This window comes from Centruroides vittatus, unplaced genomic scaffold (genome assembly GCF_030686945.1).
Source record: "Centruroides vittatus isolate TY-2023 unplaced genomic scaffold, ASM3068694v2 scaffold_386, whole genome shotgun sequence".
NCBI lineage: Eukaryota > Metazoa > Arthropoda > Arachnida > Scorpiones > Buthidae > Centruroides > Centruroides vittatus.
This window is the reverse complement of record NW_027122706.1, coordinates 1,531,081-1,550,718: the sequence shown is the minus strand read 5'-3', so window position 1 is coordinate 1,550,718 and position 19,638 is coordinate 1,531,081. Positions and strand designations below refer to the sequence as shown.

General features: G+C 28.3%; 1 protein-coding gene across 1 annotated transcript in view; it reads left to right on the top strand.

Moving 5' to 3' along the window:
- The first annotated feature begins 444 nt into the window (after positions 1 to 444).
- Positions 445 to 19,638, top strand: part of LOC136988736 (ras-related protein Rab-30-like) — a 44,558-nt gene continuing 25,364 nt past the window's right edge. The window contains exons 1-2 of the mRNA XM_067286697.1: positions 445 to 743; positions 9,165 to 9,289. Of these exons, the coding sequence (XP_067142798.1) occupies positions 9,203 to 9,289 (87 nt within the window). The 5' untranslated portion in view covers positions 445 to 743; positions 9,165 to 9,202. The remainder of the gene's footprint in view (positions 744 to 9,164; positions 9,290 to 19,638) is intronic.

Sequence of the window (19,638 nt, the reverse complement as noted above, 5' to 3'; positions counted from 1 at the left end):
ATTCAAAGCTATATGTCATTGGCTTGCTTATCCAGCTGTATTAAAAACTCTTTACCAGGCAATATGTCCAATAATAGGATCTTGATCACAGACTAAATGAGATTAATTACCGATTTTTAATTTAGATATCACTCCAAGACGAGAATTTAAAGTCATAAATACAGGGATAAACGATGGCTTGGGTTTTCAAGAAATAGGACTTTATAGGATTCTATCCTATGCTTTCATGATAAGAAAATTTATTTACTTATTTGTTTCGAGACATGCTGCAGTACGGTGATATTTATCTCTGAACCATAACTACATAAATTATAATTTATTATTATTATTATTTTTTTTTTTACAAATAGCACATTACGAAATTATTCAAACTTTTCTATCGGAAGAATGAGTAGTGAGCGTGATATATTCAAATGTAGGACAAATCGAAACTAGGTCATTTAAAACTAGAAACGCCAGATATTATAGGTCAGAACTTTTCCATTTTCCCTAAAAGATAATCTTCGAATAATTAAAATTGACTTTTGTTGAGTAACTCGTACGTTTTATCTCACTTTTTAAAATACCAATGACGTCATTCGTATTACTCTGATGCAATTGAACTAAAAGAGCATGCGCTATGAATCCATTGGCGATATGAAATTCGTCATGACGGTTTATGTAATTTGAGGAAGTTTATTTGTGCACTGGAATTGCTTTCTACAGACGAAAATGAAATTTTACAGACACAATAATACGAATTTGTAAGTATGGCGATTATAACTTGAGAATCTTTAATAAATTAAATAATGTAAAAATTGATATAAATATGTCATCAAACTACGAAAATAACATAATTATGGACAGGAACCGCTAGGGTATAAATAGCTCCATGTATAAGTAATGATATGCATGCAAATGAAAAATGAAGATTGAAAATGACCCCGTTTATTTTGAAAATTTCAAATTATTAAGTATTAATTAGAAAAATATTCTGTAAAAAAAAACTGCATAAATTGATATAAATTAGGTTTTTCTAGAATTCACCAAAAATATATAAGATTGTTTTTATAGATTCACAAAACTCCATTTGCATATTATGAGATTAAAAAATTTTAAAATTACTAAAATCATTCCTTTAACAACATATACTAACTTTTAAAGTAGGACTAATATTAACATATTTTAGAAAGTTAGAGTTATATTACAGCATTTACTTCATTATTAATAGATTAAACTTTGGAATTTATAACTTAATGACTCACCTAAACATTACTTTTTTTAGAAATTTATATACATCACTGCATTCATAGATATAAAGAATTGGAGAAAAGTATAAACTAAGTTTTGAATGATTCATAGACCAGTTTATTTCCATTTTAAAATGTCTGTATATGTCTAATATATATGCATTAACTTTGTGTTGATATCAAAATAATGTAAATAAAGTTGGTTAGATTTTAATACATAATAGTAATTTTATAGTTAATGAGATTATTATGAAGTTAAAAGTAATTGTAAATAACATAAACAGAAATGTGAAGTTATTAATTATTATAAATATGAATTTTTTATGACAAACAACATGACATCATTTCTCTTATTAGGATACCATAGATTTGAAAAATTTGTGGTGTCATAATAGGAAGAAATATTGATGTTGGTTTTGAAGATATAAATCAATTTTACCTTTATTATTGTTAGTTTTATATAACCATCCTGTTATAGAAAGCCTCATTTTTAATTCTTTGTTTATATCAATATATGTATATAAGAATATCAGTAACTTGAATTGTTCTTTAAAAGAATATAGCTAAACTAGTTCATTATTTTGAAAATAATATTTCAAAACTTTCTAAACTGGAGATATTAATGCTGTTACAAAGTTGAAAGATTAGTTTGTATGAAAGAAAAGAAAGCGTTTGGAATGACAATAATTGGCAAATTACTATTGGATATGATCTTAAGTATAAAAATTTTTAAATTTTGCTGAAATACAGATATGTCAACTTAATATTTTCCAATCTGTATTTTGATTCAACAGAAATTGTTATGAACTCATTCTGTATATTTTATATTGTTGATTATGAAAAAGATTTTAATAAAATATTTATTAATTTGTTTTTTAATGATTCAAATAAGTTTTCATATCAGAAAAAGTAATAATGAATAAAAAGTACTTTCTCATGTTTTTATTCAACTATTTTTTTATTATTAAGAAATAACTGATATATTAACATATTTAAGATAGACTGAATTATATACAACAATTTATCAACTAGATAATGCTTCTGAAAACTTAAAAGTCAAATAATAAATTAGTAAATTTGACAAATTATACTTTTTTTTATTTATTATTATTTGTAGTTTTAGGCCCTTTACAGCTTGGAGAGCATAAAAAGGCCATACAAATTATACTCAAAAATATTACTAAACTTTTTAAACATATGTATATTCCAGATTTAAATGTTTAATAATTTAAATCAAAAATAGGTAACCAGTAATTAGATAATACTTAATTGTTGAAACTAATATCTAAAATACTATAGTAGAGATAAGAGACTTGTCTCTACTATAGTATTTGTTTCAACAATTTTTGAGACACTTTTATAAGATAATACTTAAATTGAAGAAATTAGTTAATTTGCATATGTAATAATAGTCAATAAATTCAAAAATAATGTTTTATCTATTGTATTGTGTTGGAATAGTTACATAATGAATCTCTATCAATCATTCATTTTAAGTTAGGAAAACTTGCATGCAAGTTTTCCTAACTTAAATTTCAATTCAACTCATGCTCTCTAAATTTTAATAAATTGTTAGATAAATTTCAATAATTTTAAGTTTACAGTTCATTTTAATAAGATACTATGCCATCTTTTAATTAAAATTAAAAAATTGTTTCAAAAATATTTTTATTTAATTTGATATATTGTAATCAGAACATAAATATACTAAATCTCAACTGGATATAAATTTTCTAAAAATTTATAGCCAATTTATTGGAATATTATTGAATTAATTTGTGACTAGGTGTTATTGTTAAAGCTACTTTTGTATATTAACATTATTATTCATATTTTGCTTTTACCTTTACTATGACAAGTTTCTTTAAATACAAAATGAATATGCTTGTTAATTTGTGAGACAACTTTTTGTGTAAACATAGTGTGATCTGAATGATAATATCAAACAAGAACAATGTGTCTTATGTATTTTTATTTTTAATAAGTTTTTCCTTTTTTTTCATTAAATACATGATGAATACCTCTCTATTTAGGAAAGAAAGTATTATTAGAAGAATTTTATAAAATTAGGAAACATAACATTGTAACTATTACATTCATTATGTTAAGTATATAATAATAAATATGATTTGTAAATTTAAGTAAATATTTTTTTCTTCTTTCCAGCATTTCATGACTAATACAAATGTTTATTAAATGTGTTTTTAAGACTGTTTTGTTTTTGAATTATTTAAAGATATTCAAAATTAAAATTTCAGGTTGTCTGAAGGTTTTGTTTTGTATATTCAAATTCAGTTAACTTATTTTTGAATACATGAATCTGAGTGTTTGAATAAAAAGAAAGTGAAGTGATTTTGTTGGTGGGTTTTTCATTAGCATCAGCCAACTGAATATCCTGAGTTTGATCCTAACAGTTTGATTCATGAAGTTAAGATTTAAAAAAATATTACCCAGTGACTTTCCAAGAAATTTTCCAACACAAGCTGTTTAAAAGAATCTTGGTTTTATTTTTTGATACTTCTGAATTATTCTATGAATAATCTAAAATTTTTACAAAGTAAAAGAACATTATTTTAATATATAAAAGAATAATAGTTCTTTGTTTTCTGTTTCAATGTAAAAATTCTTCACATTTATAAGTTATTTAATAAAATAATTGTATTTATAATTAAGATAACTTTAGACTATTAGAAAAAGGGATGCATTTTAATACAATTAAATAATAATTCAAATTACAAAATCAAGAGTCACAACTTAAGAAAAAATTACGTTTTGAGTGAGATATTCAGAGTTACCTTAAATGTTTGGAGGCAGAGAAATTGATCCCTGAAAATCAGCAACTCTTATTCCTGTATATATAGTCAGTCAGTGACTTTTTTTACTTGGCTTGAAAAATTTCAAGATTTTTTTAATAAAGTGGTTGCTGAAATATAAGCAACTGAAAAGTGAAAAAATTTCCAAAAAACTATTTTCTTTTTCTTCATCTGGCACTATAGACACTCATAGAAAAAAATTACTATGTCTAGAAAGCTCAAATTTTAAACTTAAGCCTTTCTTGTTATCAGTGAGGTGCTGGTGATACTTCTGGGTCGATAGGTCAAAGTTCACGGGCATTTCTCCATAGAGCTATTTCAGTTTTATTCTTATAAGGATAAAATTGCATGGAAATGAATTTGCAATGAATTTTATTCAAAATGTTATCCAGAATGATAAGCTCAAATTTACACAAATTCAACTTTTTATAACAATTTTTTCTAAATGATGTATCAAAAGTGTCAGTTAGCAGCACACTTGGCAACCACTGCAGTGGTCACCAAGTGAACAAATTATAAGTCATTTGGAAGTGAAATGTAGAAAATAGTTACAGGTAAAAATCTTGTGCATACTGCTTCCAAGTGTCAAGTTTATCTTTGCCAAAGAAAAACTTCTAAGAAAAATTTTGACTGTTGTTTTTGTGACCGGGGGGTCGGCACCTCTTTGGTGTCACGTCAGGACTGACACCATCGTGTCTCAGCTGACACGGAAGCTGCGGCGGTCGCGTTTAGGGCGATCGGATTCGGGATGGAGGACGGGACAATGCCCCGGAAATAACAGAGGCCACTTTAACTAAAACATAACGAATATTTATTTTGAGCATGATTTATGTACATCATCAAGGGAAAAGGGAACTAATGACGCGATTACGAGAGAGAGAGCTTACAAGAGAGTTCGCGTGGCGATAAATATCTTGTTGAAAGGATGTTCGGAGAATCCGTCGGGCGGAGGGCGACGTTTTTGGACCTAATGCTGAGAGTTTTAGTCCTGGCGTTCTGGCACTAACGACGATTTCGGTAACGGCGTTTTTGGCAGGCGTAAGCCACCGTGTTAATCCCGGTGTCGGTATCGATAATCCACGGGAACCAGCCCAAAACACAAGGGAAGATAGCGCACCAAGTAAAAGTTGTTACTAGGCGAGAGGCGATCCGAGCGGCAACTGCGAATTCTAGTAATATTGTTTTCCTTTCGATGCACTTTAGGGCGAAGGTGATGAGAAAGTGTCATTTAAATGTCTGAGAACAGAACGGATGGTACGTTCTCATGTGGAAAGTTGATAGTTAGTTGTTAGGTAGTTGACAAAACATGGAAAATATATTGTAGGCCCATAATCAAGTACCGAAATTCAGATACTTACATCTTAATTGTCACAAGTTTTTACTTAGTGCAATGTTTTTGTTTGGATAATTTTTTCCATGATTACTAGATGGTTTTATTTTTATACCTAATTGGACTTGGGTATTAACTGATTAATTTTTAAAACAAAATTATATTTTTGTTAAGAAGTATTATATATTCTATAAAGTATAAATAATAATAGGTGGTTGTCTCTTTAATCCGAAAACATTCGGTAGACTAACTTACAGCTAAACAGGCTTAAAACTTTTTTATTGATTCTTCATCAAATGCATTTCGGACCAGTTTTATGAGTCCTGGTCCCTCATCAGTGCTACAGGAAATCAAAGGTTTTTTATTAACATGGGTGACGCGAGTACGTACATAATAAGATTTACAAAAATTCTTTAAAAAACATTTTAACTAAATACATTTTTTATACCTTTTTTGTTCTTCGTATACTCTTTATTAACAATACATTGCTTACTGGTATCTGTTTTCATATTCGTTTTTAATTCCTATTTTCCCGTGTATTTACAGTAGTACTATAATTATAAAGTTTTCTTATATAAAATCTTTTATAAAGATCTGTGTAACTAATATAGAGTTTTCTAAAATTAAATACGTACTTACTATTTTTTCGGATGTATTTCAAACATTTTACAGCAAATTTTGGTTCTATAAATATACACTTAAGGTTGTTCGAAAAGCATTGCGCTTTTTTCAATACTAGAACGTTTTTGCAGTAGGGTGCCACACATAAAACTATTAGTCTGTTGCGCCCTCTATTACATAATACCACTGTTGGTCGATTTGCATTCCATTTGACAGATTTACTAAGTTACTATTATTGCTATGTTTTTTTATTTCTATGTGTTCTTTAAACTTACGTTTATATATGTTTTTCTCGGAATGTAAAATTTTGGTGTTATTTTTTCTATTTGGCAACTATTGTTTATTATGTGGTTAAACACCTCCCCTCGGTTTAACCACATAATAAACAATAGTTGCCAAATAGAAAAAAATAACACCAAAATTTTACATTCCGAGAAAAACATATATAAACGTAAGTTTAAAGAACACACAGAAATAAAAAAACATAGCAATAATAGTAACTTAGTAAATCTGTCAAATGGAATGCAAATCGACCAACAGTGGTATTATGTAATAGAGGGCGCAACAGACTAATAGTTTTATGTGTGGCACCCTACTGCAAAAACGTTCTAGTATTGTAAAAAGCGCAATGCTTTTCGAACAACCTTAAGTGTATATTTATAGAACCAAAATTTGCTGTAAAATGTTTGAAATACATTCGAAAAAATAGTAAGTACGTATTTAATTTTAGAAAACTCTATATTAGTTACACAGATCTTTGTAAAAGATTTTATATAAGAAAACTTTATAATTATAGTACTACTGTAAATACACGGGAAAATAGGAATTAAAAAACGAATATGAAAACAGATACCAGTAAGCAATGTATTGTTAATAAAGAGTATACGAAGAACAAAAAAGGTATAAAAAATGTATTTAGTTAAAATGTTTTTTAAAGAATTTTTGTAAATCTTATTATGTACGTACTCGCGTCACCCATGTTAATAAAAAACCTTTGATTTCCTGTAGCACTGATGAGGGACCAGGACTCATAAAACTGGTCCGAAATGCATTTGATGAAGAACCAATAAAAAAGTTTTAAGCCTGTTTAGCTGTAAGTTAGTCTACCGAATGTTTTCGGATTAAAGAGACAACCACCTATTAAACATATATACAGCTACTAAACAAATTTAATTAAAAGTATAAATACTTGTAAAATGTGTTATTGTATACAGACAAATATTTTAATATTTAGCATTTTTATTTTTTTTTATATTTTTTTTGAAAATTAGCAATTTTAATATAATTTTGATACATGTAACTGTTCTTTTTTATATGTAAATAGCAAAGACTATATAATGATATAGAATTGAAAATTATCCCTTTCATAAAAAATATCTGATCTGAAACTTACAAATTTTTTGGTTTATTCAATATTTTTTATTTTAATTTGGCAATCATTGCATGATTTTACACTTTTTAAATCACTTGTTCGATAGAATTTTTAATTCTGTCATAAAATATCTGAAGGTCTTAAGCTCTGAAATATAATCTGCACTGACATCTTTTTCAATTTTAACTATTTTGGAATAAGAATGATAGAAAATTTTAAGTTAATATCAAAATGTGTTTAATTAAATTCTCTTGTAAAAAATGTTTTGTCTTATTTAAGTTATGAAACTAAATATTTTATTTTTTGTTATATTTTTAGTATTTAATGCAATATATTATGATTTTGTTAAACCTTTTTTTTATTAGTTTTAAAACTTCTCTATTATAATATGCACACGAACAAAAATACAGAAAATAACTGCATATTTAGTTATCTAGCACAGTGATTCTCAAAGTGGGGGTCGTGAAAAATATTTGGGGGTTGCACTTATTTATGCGAAATGGTATTTTCGGTAATGACCAACATCAAAACAAAGCAGCGCTCTCGTCTTAGCAACATATAAATCGCTATGAGACCTGCACTGACTGATATTAAATCCAGGTTTAATTTATTGTGCCAAAATAAGCAGCCTCACCCATCACATTAAATTTAAAATATGTTTAACTTAACTAATTCAGTTTACTAATGTCGAAACATGTACATTGGTACATATTTGAACAAAATATTCTAAGATAAGTTATTAATTTTTAATAATACTAAAAATAAATCTATTAAAATTATGAGTGTTTCAATGGAATTAAACAAAAAAAATTAACTCCTCCTAAATTTTAAATTAATCCTCCCTCCGGGATGTTTTTCTACACATATGCATTTTTCAGGGGGTTGTTTGAAATTTTTAAGTGCAAAATGGGGGTCGCGGACCAAAAAGTTTGAGAAACACTGATCTAGCATTTGTGAATGGTAACTTTTCAATTTTTGAGCATAACTATTGAATATCTAAAGCTGTTTTTTGTTATTGGAAATTTAATAATTTTAAAATAATTTTGAATAATGCTTGGTTTTTTTTTTCTTCAAATTTTAAATTCTAAAGAATTTGTGTTGCCTGAAGTTGTTGGCTACTATAGTTTATTTTTATGTAAGAATTGTTTTTATATGCAATGTATTATGTAAATTAATTTATATGAAATTAAATTTATTTTACTTTGCATTACAAAAACATTAAAATTTTGAAAATCAAATAATTTTTATTTGAAAATATTAATCAATAATTTATCACTTAAAACAGGCTTTTAAATCTGACAAACATTCAGTATCAGAGAATTAGTTTTTGTTTATAATTTACATTTTATTATAAAAATATATATTTATTTAATATATTTAAATATATTTACTTATCTGCTGCTACAATATAAGTAAATAAATAAATATAAGTAATTTTTTTGCTATTTACTCTTCAGAAAAGTTCCAGCAGTATATAGATTCATTTTCAGTGATTTATTATAATAAATAATTAAAATAATAATAATTATTGCTATTTTAAGTTTTATATATAAGTTTTTTTTTTCTAATGCCAACAGAAATTTTTTTGCTATTTCTATTCTAATTCTTTGTATATTGTGTGTTACTCTTTTTGGTAATTTTATTATTTGAATTCTAACTTGATGTAATGTGAGGTTGGTGATTATGGGATGAATGAATAAAAATAGCATTCTATAATTAGGTTAACTATGTATTTAAAAAATTTTAAAAATAAGAATTAAAAATTAATTATAATTTTTTTTTCCTGTAATTTCATTTAGTAATTTTGTTTAAAGAAGACAACTAGTAATAAATTGGAATGGAAGATTACAAATTCTTGTTTAAAGTGGTTCTAATAGGAAATGCAGGTGTGGGAAAAACATGTTTAGTACGGCGTTTTACCCAGGTAAGATTTACACTATATAATTGAAATCTATTAAAATTTAGTCATCTGTTTATTGAAACAAAATGTTAGGTTTTAATTATTTGAAATTTATTATAATTAATATTATGAATATCAAGGATTGCATTACCAGTAAACCAGTTTACTTGTAATAAGTTAAAAAATGCATCAGTAAATTTAGTAATTCAATATTTGTTTTTACCAGTAAATTTGGTAAAGATAATTACATCTGTAATCATTTTTTTGAAGCCAAATGTTTATTTCTATACACTTTCACATATATTTATAGTTTTCTATATTAAAGAGACAGAAGCATCAATTGTTTTTAAACTAGTGGTGTTCAAACTTTAATTGGCAGGCTAAGTTGCATACATATGCCATAAGTAGGCAGGATATGCCCATCATTAGCTGAATGGATTAAACTTCTGAACACTGTATTTGGTTGCAAGTTTGTGCCTGATTTAATGGGTTGTCATTAGGAGTTTTCTGGGTTTTCTTCATATGTTTAACTTCTAAATAGGAACTGGTTTCCCATAGAAAGTCTTTCTGGGAAGCACTTTTCCTTTGGCATATTTCCTGCATTTCATTTGCCTTATCCCATTAATCCTGCAATCTCGAGCAGGACACAAATATTGTGTATATTTCCTATATAGTAAAAGTAGGTCTATTTTTATAATTTTTAAGTGATGTTTCAAATTGTTTGTGGGCCAAAGTTGGCCTAGGGAACAGTTCAGGCACCACTGATTTAAACTGCAATAATTTTTTTTTTTTAAATTATTACTTCAGTTCTTTACAATTTTTACTGGTTCATATTATAGCACTATGCTAGATAGTTTAACAATTTGTTTCTTCACTTGTAATGTCTATAGCACAATAGCAATTTCAGTCAAGCAACATTTTAATTGGCAAAATAGAATGCATTTATTTGAATGTGAGCACTTACACTGGTTAAATTTTAATCATGGCAACTAAAAATTTACAGCATTTTTTATTTTTCAGGCACTGAAACTGTTCCTTTTCAAAATAGAAGAAAGAAAATTCAATTGGACAAAATGCATTGTTAGTTGTCAATTTATCAGTGAGTTGATAATTAAACAATTACTGGTGCTCTAATTTTTGCAGTTGGAATCAAAATTTAAAAACTATCAGTTTACTAGTAAATTACCAGTAATGTTTTAAAAATTTATCACTTACTGGGATTAAAAAAGTTGGTAAATTTGCAATTCCTAAACTATATGATTTGCTATTTTTAAACTTGATGGAAAACTTGATTGTAACTAGTTTTCCATTATTTTGTTGTTTTTCCACAGATTAAAATGTAGATCTATAAATGTAAACATATATTTCAATTAATCTAGGGTTAAGGTAACCTTTTAAGTGTGTGTGCCAAAATCTACAATGCAGAATTTTTGGTTATCACCTGAGAAAATTTTTGATGTGATTTAAATGATGTGCTAAATTTAATAAATAAATTTATTAGTTGAATAACTTTGTTAGGACAATTATTAACTTATGACAATTCCAAAACTTCTAAATGCAATCAACATACACTTAATTTAATTAAATTATTTATTATGCAACAATAATGACTAAGCACAAGGTATTAATTTCAATCATACAAAATGGTTAAATTTTGATACTGATATTCAGTGTCTTTTTTACTGTTTGAAAATGTTTTAAGTGCATTGGAATACAATGAATGCTTTAGTGAAGAAATTGCAAAACAGTATTGTGCATGGCTTGATATATTTTTTACTTCTTTAACAGTTTTTATTAAATAAATTTAGCATATCATTTTCTTTTTTATTATTATTATTGTGTTATCAGAGTTTACAGCAAGTAAATTGGTTTAGTTACTTTCCTGGTAAAATATGACTATTTATATTACCACTAACTTTAGTTGTGAAGCAAAATCTTCTATATTTTTAATATTTAGTTTCACTTACTTAAGTTTTGAGTTTTGACCAATTCATATTTACATCCAAATTATCTTTAGATAACTTTACAGTTGCATGTTTTTAGCATAAGGTCATGTGTTGGCACTTCTGTCATAGAAAAAGAAGGCCAACAAATATCAGTAAATCTCTATTGGTGTTGAAAATAAAATATATTTTTTATTACAATAAATATTCAGTGGCTGCACAGAAATATCTTTGTGACCGTACTTGAGAACCATTGCCCTAGATCAGAGGTGGGCAACCCTTGGCACATATGCAAAATGTGGCACACCAATGACTTTTTCTCTTCACACAACCTAGCATTTACCTTAAAAAATAGATATTTAACATCTTTGTTGAATTGTATATACAACAACCCAATTCATTTAGTATTGTCAAACAATCCAATCTGCCAGAATATTTCTCTTAAACTCTAACTAAGTTTTCATTAAACACTTAAATTGCTGGAGAAATAAGATGTTAGTGTTTTTACTGTAATGAAAATTTAATTAGAATTTGTAAGAGAAGTTTAATGTAGCCTGATAAATATTCTGGCAGATTAGACTGTTTGGCAATTTCTCCTTCATCTCCATTTGATATCATGAGGAACTCTTCAAAGCAGTCTGCTTTCACCATACTTAATAATCATATCAGCTAGATAAAAATTATCTATTGGCCAACTTTATCAAAATTCCACTGATGTTATCAAAATTGCTAATGGAACTTTCATTGTATTATATGACCTTGTCATCATAGTATCAACAAAATATCTCTGTGAAAGAAAATCAATTAACTTATATCTCAAATCATTGCACTTAACAATAAACCTGGATAAAACAAAAATAATTATTTCTGAAACAACAGCAAAATTTCAGAAAAACAAAACTAAGTTATATCTTGATAATTTACCTCTCCAAATAGTAAAGGAAAATGACTACCTGAGAGTATTATATAGAATGTGCTCAGCAAAATATTAAATAATAATCTAACACCTTTATCGTTGCCGAGAAAATTTAATTTAAAACAAACGTTTTCGACCTATTCCATAGGTCATCATCAGGTTAAATAAACCGACAAATGGAACAGTTCCGTTCCAGAGGATCGAATACAAATATTTAAATTTCAAAAAATTGACAACGGATTAAAAGATGATAAATAATAAACGAATATTCGTTTATAATTTAAAAACTAATCGTTGATCAATTTTTTGAATTTAAATATTTGTATTCGATCCTCTGGAACGGAACTGTTCCATTTATCGGTTTATTTAACCTGATGATGACCTATGGAATAGGTCGAAAACATTTGTTTTAAATTAAATTTTCTCGGTAACGATAAAGGTGTTAGATTATTACCTGGGAGTAATTTTTGGTTGGAATGGCAGCTTTAGATCATGTTTCCAAACTGAATGGTAAGATGAAGGTAACAACTGATAACTTGTGATATTTGTGCTCAGCTCTAAAATTTTCTGATAATGCATTACATAATTTTATATGCAAGTGCATAATAAACTCAATGATTTACTATGCAGGTCCAGTTTGGAAATTAGACTGTCTGTTCAATTTGGAGTGTTTTCAAGTTTATTCTCTCCATAGATTACTGTAGTTAGAGATGCTGTTTGTCACAAGACTAACCATATTTGGATATTTCTATTCTGCTTAAAATGAATAATGAAACTTTATGACTGGATGAGTACTGAAAATATAACTAAAGATCAAGACAGTCTGTCAGTGACTTCCAAACTTTTTCACGCCACTATTCCTTGGTTCTATAAAGTTATATCCAATGCCCCTTAACCCATTTTCTCTTGTATGAGAAAGGCTTGGAAAATTTTTCCATAAACTTCACACTTTGTGTCCTTACCATACATTGTTCTCACATCTGGAAACCATTAAATGCAACATTTCTTCTTACCTGTTTTAACAGAGGAAAAGTTGTCAATGACCCCAACTTTTGCCTATGATCACCGTTCAGTACCCTGCCTCCAACACTCCCTGCCACCCAATTGCTTCTTTTTGTCTCCTAGATTTACTCACCACCCAAGGGGTGAGTTAGCTTCCACTTATGGAACCACTGGTATTTGTCAATCTACTTACCATCCTTGGTATCTAAAAATAATTATACTTTCATCTCAACCATATATAAAGAAATCTATTAGAATCAATGTAAAAAGATTAATTACTTAATTTCAATTGAACAAAAGTTATTATTTATTGGAAATAATATATAAACTTTTTAATTATAAATTACTATAGGATTTTAATTAAATTCTAGAGATTTCTTGATAATACACAAGAATTCCATATTCAAGAATTGTAAGAAACTCATAGTAATATAAGAAGAATCTCTTAAAATATCAAATATAATTCATCAAAGCCAAAAACCTAAATAAGTTATTGAAGATGAAACTATATAATTTCAAAGCTGTGATTTTCCCTAAAAATAATCAATCTCACATCTTCCTTATGTTTTTGGCCTAGTTTATAGGCCCAGTTGTTCTTAACCTTTTTGAAGTCATAGAACCCTTTTGAATATCAGAAAAATTTGCAGAACAGCAAAATTACTGTGATCATAGAATAACAAAAGAAAAAAAAATACATGAACATAGGCTACCTTTTTATTAAAAATCATAGCTAACAGAATACATAATAGTGAAAAAAAAATAATTAAAAAATTATATTTGTAGAAACTAACTAAAATAATATAAAACTTTTATAAAATGGAACTACATTAAGTCAAGTATAATACAATACATGATCTTGTCAGTTTTTGCAGATTTCATCAATATCAGGTCTATGTGATTTAGTTACCCTCACTTCTTCATCTGAAAACTGAAACAAAATTTTTAGTGCCTTGTGTTGAGAGCTTGTTATTTGGATTGGAAAAAATCCAGAATTCCTCAAGAGTTATTTCAGAGAACTTCATTTTTAATGTGCCATCTATTGACAAGTTGTTTTGAAAATTCACAAATCAATGTATTAACTGTGCTGAATTGATTTCATATCCAGACATAATTTTCTATATTTAAGGAAGGAAAGTAACTTGCAATCTTTTTTACAATAGTGTTAAATGTTCTGTTATAATGGAAATAACTCCATCAGCATTTTTATTATGACATTTATATTTTTCTGATATGAGATTTTTCAAAAATACTTTTTTCTGAAATGCTGATGTTTGTCAGTGGATGTCAAAATATTTTCATGTTTTCCTCGAATGTTTGTATCAAGCTATTCAAGTAATTAAAAATATCAAAAATAATATTTGGTTTGATAAAATATTTTTTAACTAAATATTTTTTGATATTTTATGAAGTATTTGTGCCTTCATTTTAGAAAAAGGCTAACAATTCATTCTTAAGTTCTAAAAATGGACACAACATTTGACCCTGAATAATATTCTTACTTCACTGTGCAAAAGCAGATTTATACTGAGCTTCCACAGATATTCAAATTTTAAAAAAGCATCTTAACTAACATCAAGTCAAAATCATTTAACACTTGTACAACTTAGTCTAGTACTGGTTTTAATGTTGCTGGCAATGGTTTTGAAACTAGGGATTCTCTATGCAAAAAACATTGCTTAGATATAATATTTGAGTTTCTTCTCTTTGCAAGGGTAACAAGAGAAGTTCACTACAAAATGCAAGTTGTGTCTTGTCTGTATTGTTAACTAAATTTACACTAAAGTTTGTCAAATCATAGTTTCAGCCAGTACACAGCTTTCGTAATTTAGCAGAACACTTGTAACAAGTTTGCAGAACACTAGTATTCCAAGAAACACTGTTTTAAAAATCACTGTTCTACACATTTGAATTGAATGGTTTACAGTGTGTTTCCAAAACTGGAAAGATTCTAGTTTTGGAAACATTCTGTAAACCATTCAATTCAAACATGTAGAACCTGAAGCAAGCTCATGGACTAGGCTGAAAATGTTTTGTTTCTAAGAAAGAATTGCTGGAAGACGTAAGGAAGGTATGAGATTATGTAAATTTCTAACAAGTAAATAACTCACTACTCATCACACCAGAATTACTTCAAAAAATTTACATATCTAGAACCTTTGACTAACAAACGTTTTCGAACCCCTTCTGGGCTCTGCTTCAGGTTCCAATAAGTTTCTAAATGGATATTTGATGTCCGTTAAATATCAGTTCGTTACGCACGTCATTTAAATTTTTAGTTCAATCGTATGTTCGAATGGATTTACGAAAAAACTACGTCGCGCATGCACGACCAGTCAGCCTGTCCGTGTATAACGGGTGACTAGAGCGTGTTGTGAATTAACTCCTGCCAGGCCAAAGATAAAACCATCTCCTCTTTAAAACGGACATCGAACATCCATTTAGAAACTTATTGGAACCGGAAGCAGAGCCCAGAAGGGGTTCGAAAATGTTTGTCAGTCGATATTTCTAAGTGATCATACCTTAAAGGTTCTAGATATGTAAATTTTTTATGTAAATTTCTGTAAAAATTACTAAAGGAAGATTGTAATTGAGAAATTACAAACTAAATTTAAGGATTTGTTAGAATATAACTAATGAAAAAATGTTACTGGTTTGTTAATTTCATTAACAAACCAGTATTTATGCAATAACTTGTTTACTTTAATATTTATAATTCCTGTTCCTGGGCAACAGAGTACTTCCCTTTTTTTCCAATAAAGATTTTATTATTATTATAATAAAATATTTAAATCAGGGCTGTGGAGTCTGAGTCATCAAAAATCCCCCAACTCCGACTTCTTTTTACTTTCCCAACTTGTTATGTATATAAAAAACGAAAAAGTATTTCAATCGTGTCACATTTGACTCTCCGAGTTTTTTGCAAATCTATACGTTTGGAGATCTCTCGAACCCAAAAAATGTCAAATAAAGGGAAAAATTCATGCATCCACGTGTGTATGTTGGCATGTAATTTGTTTAATTTCTTTATTCTGTTCTGAACTATTAAACAATATCTCAGAATGAGTAAAGTTTAAGAAACAAAATTTGGCATATGTATAAAGGGCATTAATGCTATTAAATTTTGGTTCTTTATTAAAGGTTGACAGGGTAGAGACATAGAAGGTGTCATGTGTCATATCTCTGGTATGGTCAGACTTAATGAGTATTTTACTCGTTATTAGTGTTCACAATCTTATAATATAATTGAGATAGGTTAATAATAATAACCGTTTGAACTCTGAGCTTATTATTAAGAGTTGAAATTTGGTACACAGGATGTATCATAAGAATGTACACTAAGAAGGGATTTTTTGAAATTCCTCTCGCGGAGGGAGAGGGAGAGGGTTAAGGATTACTCTGAAGAACTCCATTTCTACTGTACTATTTTAGATGTGGTATTTTGTGTTTTTGTGAAAAATCAAACAACTTACTTTTAGACTCATCCAAAAATTCTCTAATTAGTCTCGGAAGAGAGAGGACCTAATTCCTGCACCCAATGAAAATGGATAAAATTGGCTATAATCTAAATATCTTAAGCTTCGTTATCATTACTTTTTGCGTGAGCAACATCTGGCTCATCTGCTAGTTTTTTATATTTTTTTATAAAACTCGTCTCTACCTTTTTAAAATTAAGCTTGAGTTCTAATATGAGAACAGACAGAAAAAGAAATCTTACAAAATTTGAAGATGATATTTATTATGCACTGGAAAAATAAATCACATTGACCACTCTTCAAGTTTGGATGTTAAAATGGTTACTGCACTATCCAGACATTATCCAAAATACAACATTGATTGTCACAGCATGTCACCAACCAAGTTTCAGTAGAGCATTTATTTTCTGCTCTTAAAATTATTAAATATGATTTAAGAGCTTCAGTGAATGCTGACTTAATAGAAGTGATATATTTTTTTTAAATTTATTTTTTATTTATTTTTTTTAAAGGAGTAATTCAGTTTATAACAGAGATGAAAAATAATAAGTTAATCAACATGGCAAAATAAGCAATCTCTTTTTTTACCAGTCTAAATGTTATATTTCTCATTCTTGACTTAGTTTAATGTATCTGTATACTTATATATTACCCAATATACTCGTATATTATGTACTGTACAACATTTCTATTATACTAATTTGTTTGTATAAGAATGTATTTACTATTTTTATTCATACATGCTTACCAAATACCAATGCCATCATCAAACAAGTCAATAAATGTGAACTTATATATTCAGTAGGGGTGTCAAATTTTAATGTTTAATTAGTTTTTTAAAATCATTTTATTTTGTATTTTTTTAAAAAATAATCAGAATTGTCATTGTTATTACTTTCCCGGCTGTTATACAGTATAGGCCTACAACAAAAGAAAAGAATGACGATTGGTCAAAAAATGACTTTCTCAGATTTTTACTCTTTTGGACTCTGGAAGCCTCGAAACGTAGAGAAATGCAAACGGATGTTCGAATGTGTACAAACCGATTTAGTTCAACCATTTTCAAGCTTAATAACTCCTGTGTTAAACCATTCGACTCCAATTCAAAATCATGCCTCCCATATAGTCTAACATTCATTCATACATACAGGGAAAAAAACCAAATCTTTTGCATATCTAGACATTTCGAGGTGCCAAGTCCAAAATGCAAAAATTAGGGGTGGGATCATTTTTTAAATGATCGCTACACTTTTCCTCTGTTATATATAACAACAGAAAAGTAAAAATTATCATATTGAATCATTACTTAGAGGAATATTTTAGTTTGGAATAAAAAATTTTCTATGTTCTAATCTTTATTAGAACTATATTTATTGATGCTAATATTCTGAGGTCATGTGATGATGTCAGAATTTTGGGGCCTACTTTGTTAACAAGTCTGCCCCTGGTCGGAGTCAGAGTTGGAGTCTAATCGTAAGAAAAAGTCATAGTCATGTAAAAATCTACTGACTCCACAGTCCTGATTTAAATCCAAATTTCTATCAAATAAAAATGTGAATATTATGTTAAATTAGGAATCAATATTCTAATGATTACATTATAAGCTTATATATATAGTTTGTAACAAGAAACTTCTGTTCAATCTTAAACATAGACTGTTGTAGTCTTTTCCATTTTTGCTAAATTTAACATTATTCTTCTGTTTTTTTTTAAACTGTGTTACCTGTTTGTATTAAGTAGTAAATAATAAAATTGAAATTGTGCATTTATCAGTAGTCTAATGATCTTAAATATGTGAAATATAACAGTGCAAAAACCTCAGCCTAAAATAAAAATACTATCAAATGATAGTATTACATAATTTCATTATTAGTTAAGTTGTGGTAATAATAGTTATACTTGAAATAATTAATACAGTAAAACCCCATTAAGTTGAATTTTGAGGTAAAAAAAACCCAACTTGAGTTAATGAGTTTAATACCTGACTTTTCTCAAATTTTTTTGTGGTTGTAAATTTTCTGTTTCTTGAGAATATGTTCATAGAATGATTACAAAATTGTATACAGTTTATGGCTGTTTTGAATGTGTGCCTCCTTGTGAGTAAGGGGGGTGGGGTAAAACATCCCAGCCTAGTTCCAATAATTTTTGGCGTGTTCGTAAAGACGTGTGAGGTCTGGCATTATCTTGGTGAAACACAATGCCTTTTCTATTGGCCAGTTCCGGACGTTTTTCTTTAATTGCCATGTTCAGCTTATCCAATTGGGAACAATACTTATCAGAATCTATAGTTTGATTCTGTGGAAGCAGCTCATAGTACAGGATTCCTTTCCAATCCCACCAGACAGTGAGCATGACCTTCTTTGGATGAAGACCGGCCTTTGGAATTTTTAATGGTGATTCATTTTTCTTACCCCACGATCGTTTTCAGCTGATGTTGTTATAAATGATCCACTTTTCATCACCTGTCACTAAACGCTTCAGAAAAGGGTCATTTTCATTTCGTCTTTCAAGAGAATCACAAATGGAGATGCGATCCAGTAAGTTTTTTTCCGTTAAGTCGTGAGGTATCCAAATGTCATAACGATTCACGTATCCGAGCTTCTTTAGATGTTGAAATACAGTACTGTTTGATGACTTCACTATGTCTGCAATCTCTCGAGTTGTGTAATGAGGGTTTTCATCCAATAATGCTTTGATTTGGTCCTCTTCAATAACAGGAGGTCTTCCTGAGCGAGGAGCATCTTCAAGGCTGAAATTACCCGTTTTAAATTTTGCAAACCACTTTCGAACAGTTGATTCTGATACAGCACTCCCACCATAAACATCACATATCTTTTTTGCTGTTTGTACAGCATTTTTGCGTTTACGAAAAAAGAAAAGAAACAAGTGTCGATAATGCACGTTGTTCGCATCCATTTTTGCAATGAGCCAAATTAAACACTATTTGAATAATCTTAACGGTTTTTTTGTAACGGACGCGTCTCAAGGTCATTTATCGTAATATTCATTGGTTTGTACAATTCTAATCATTTTTGCATC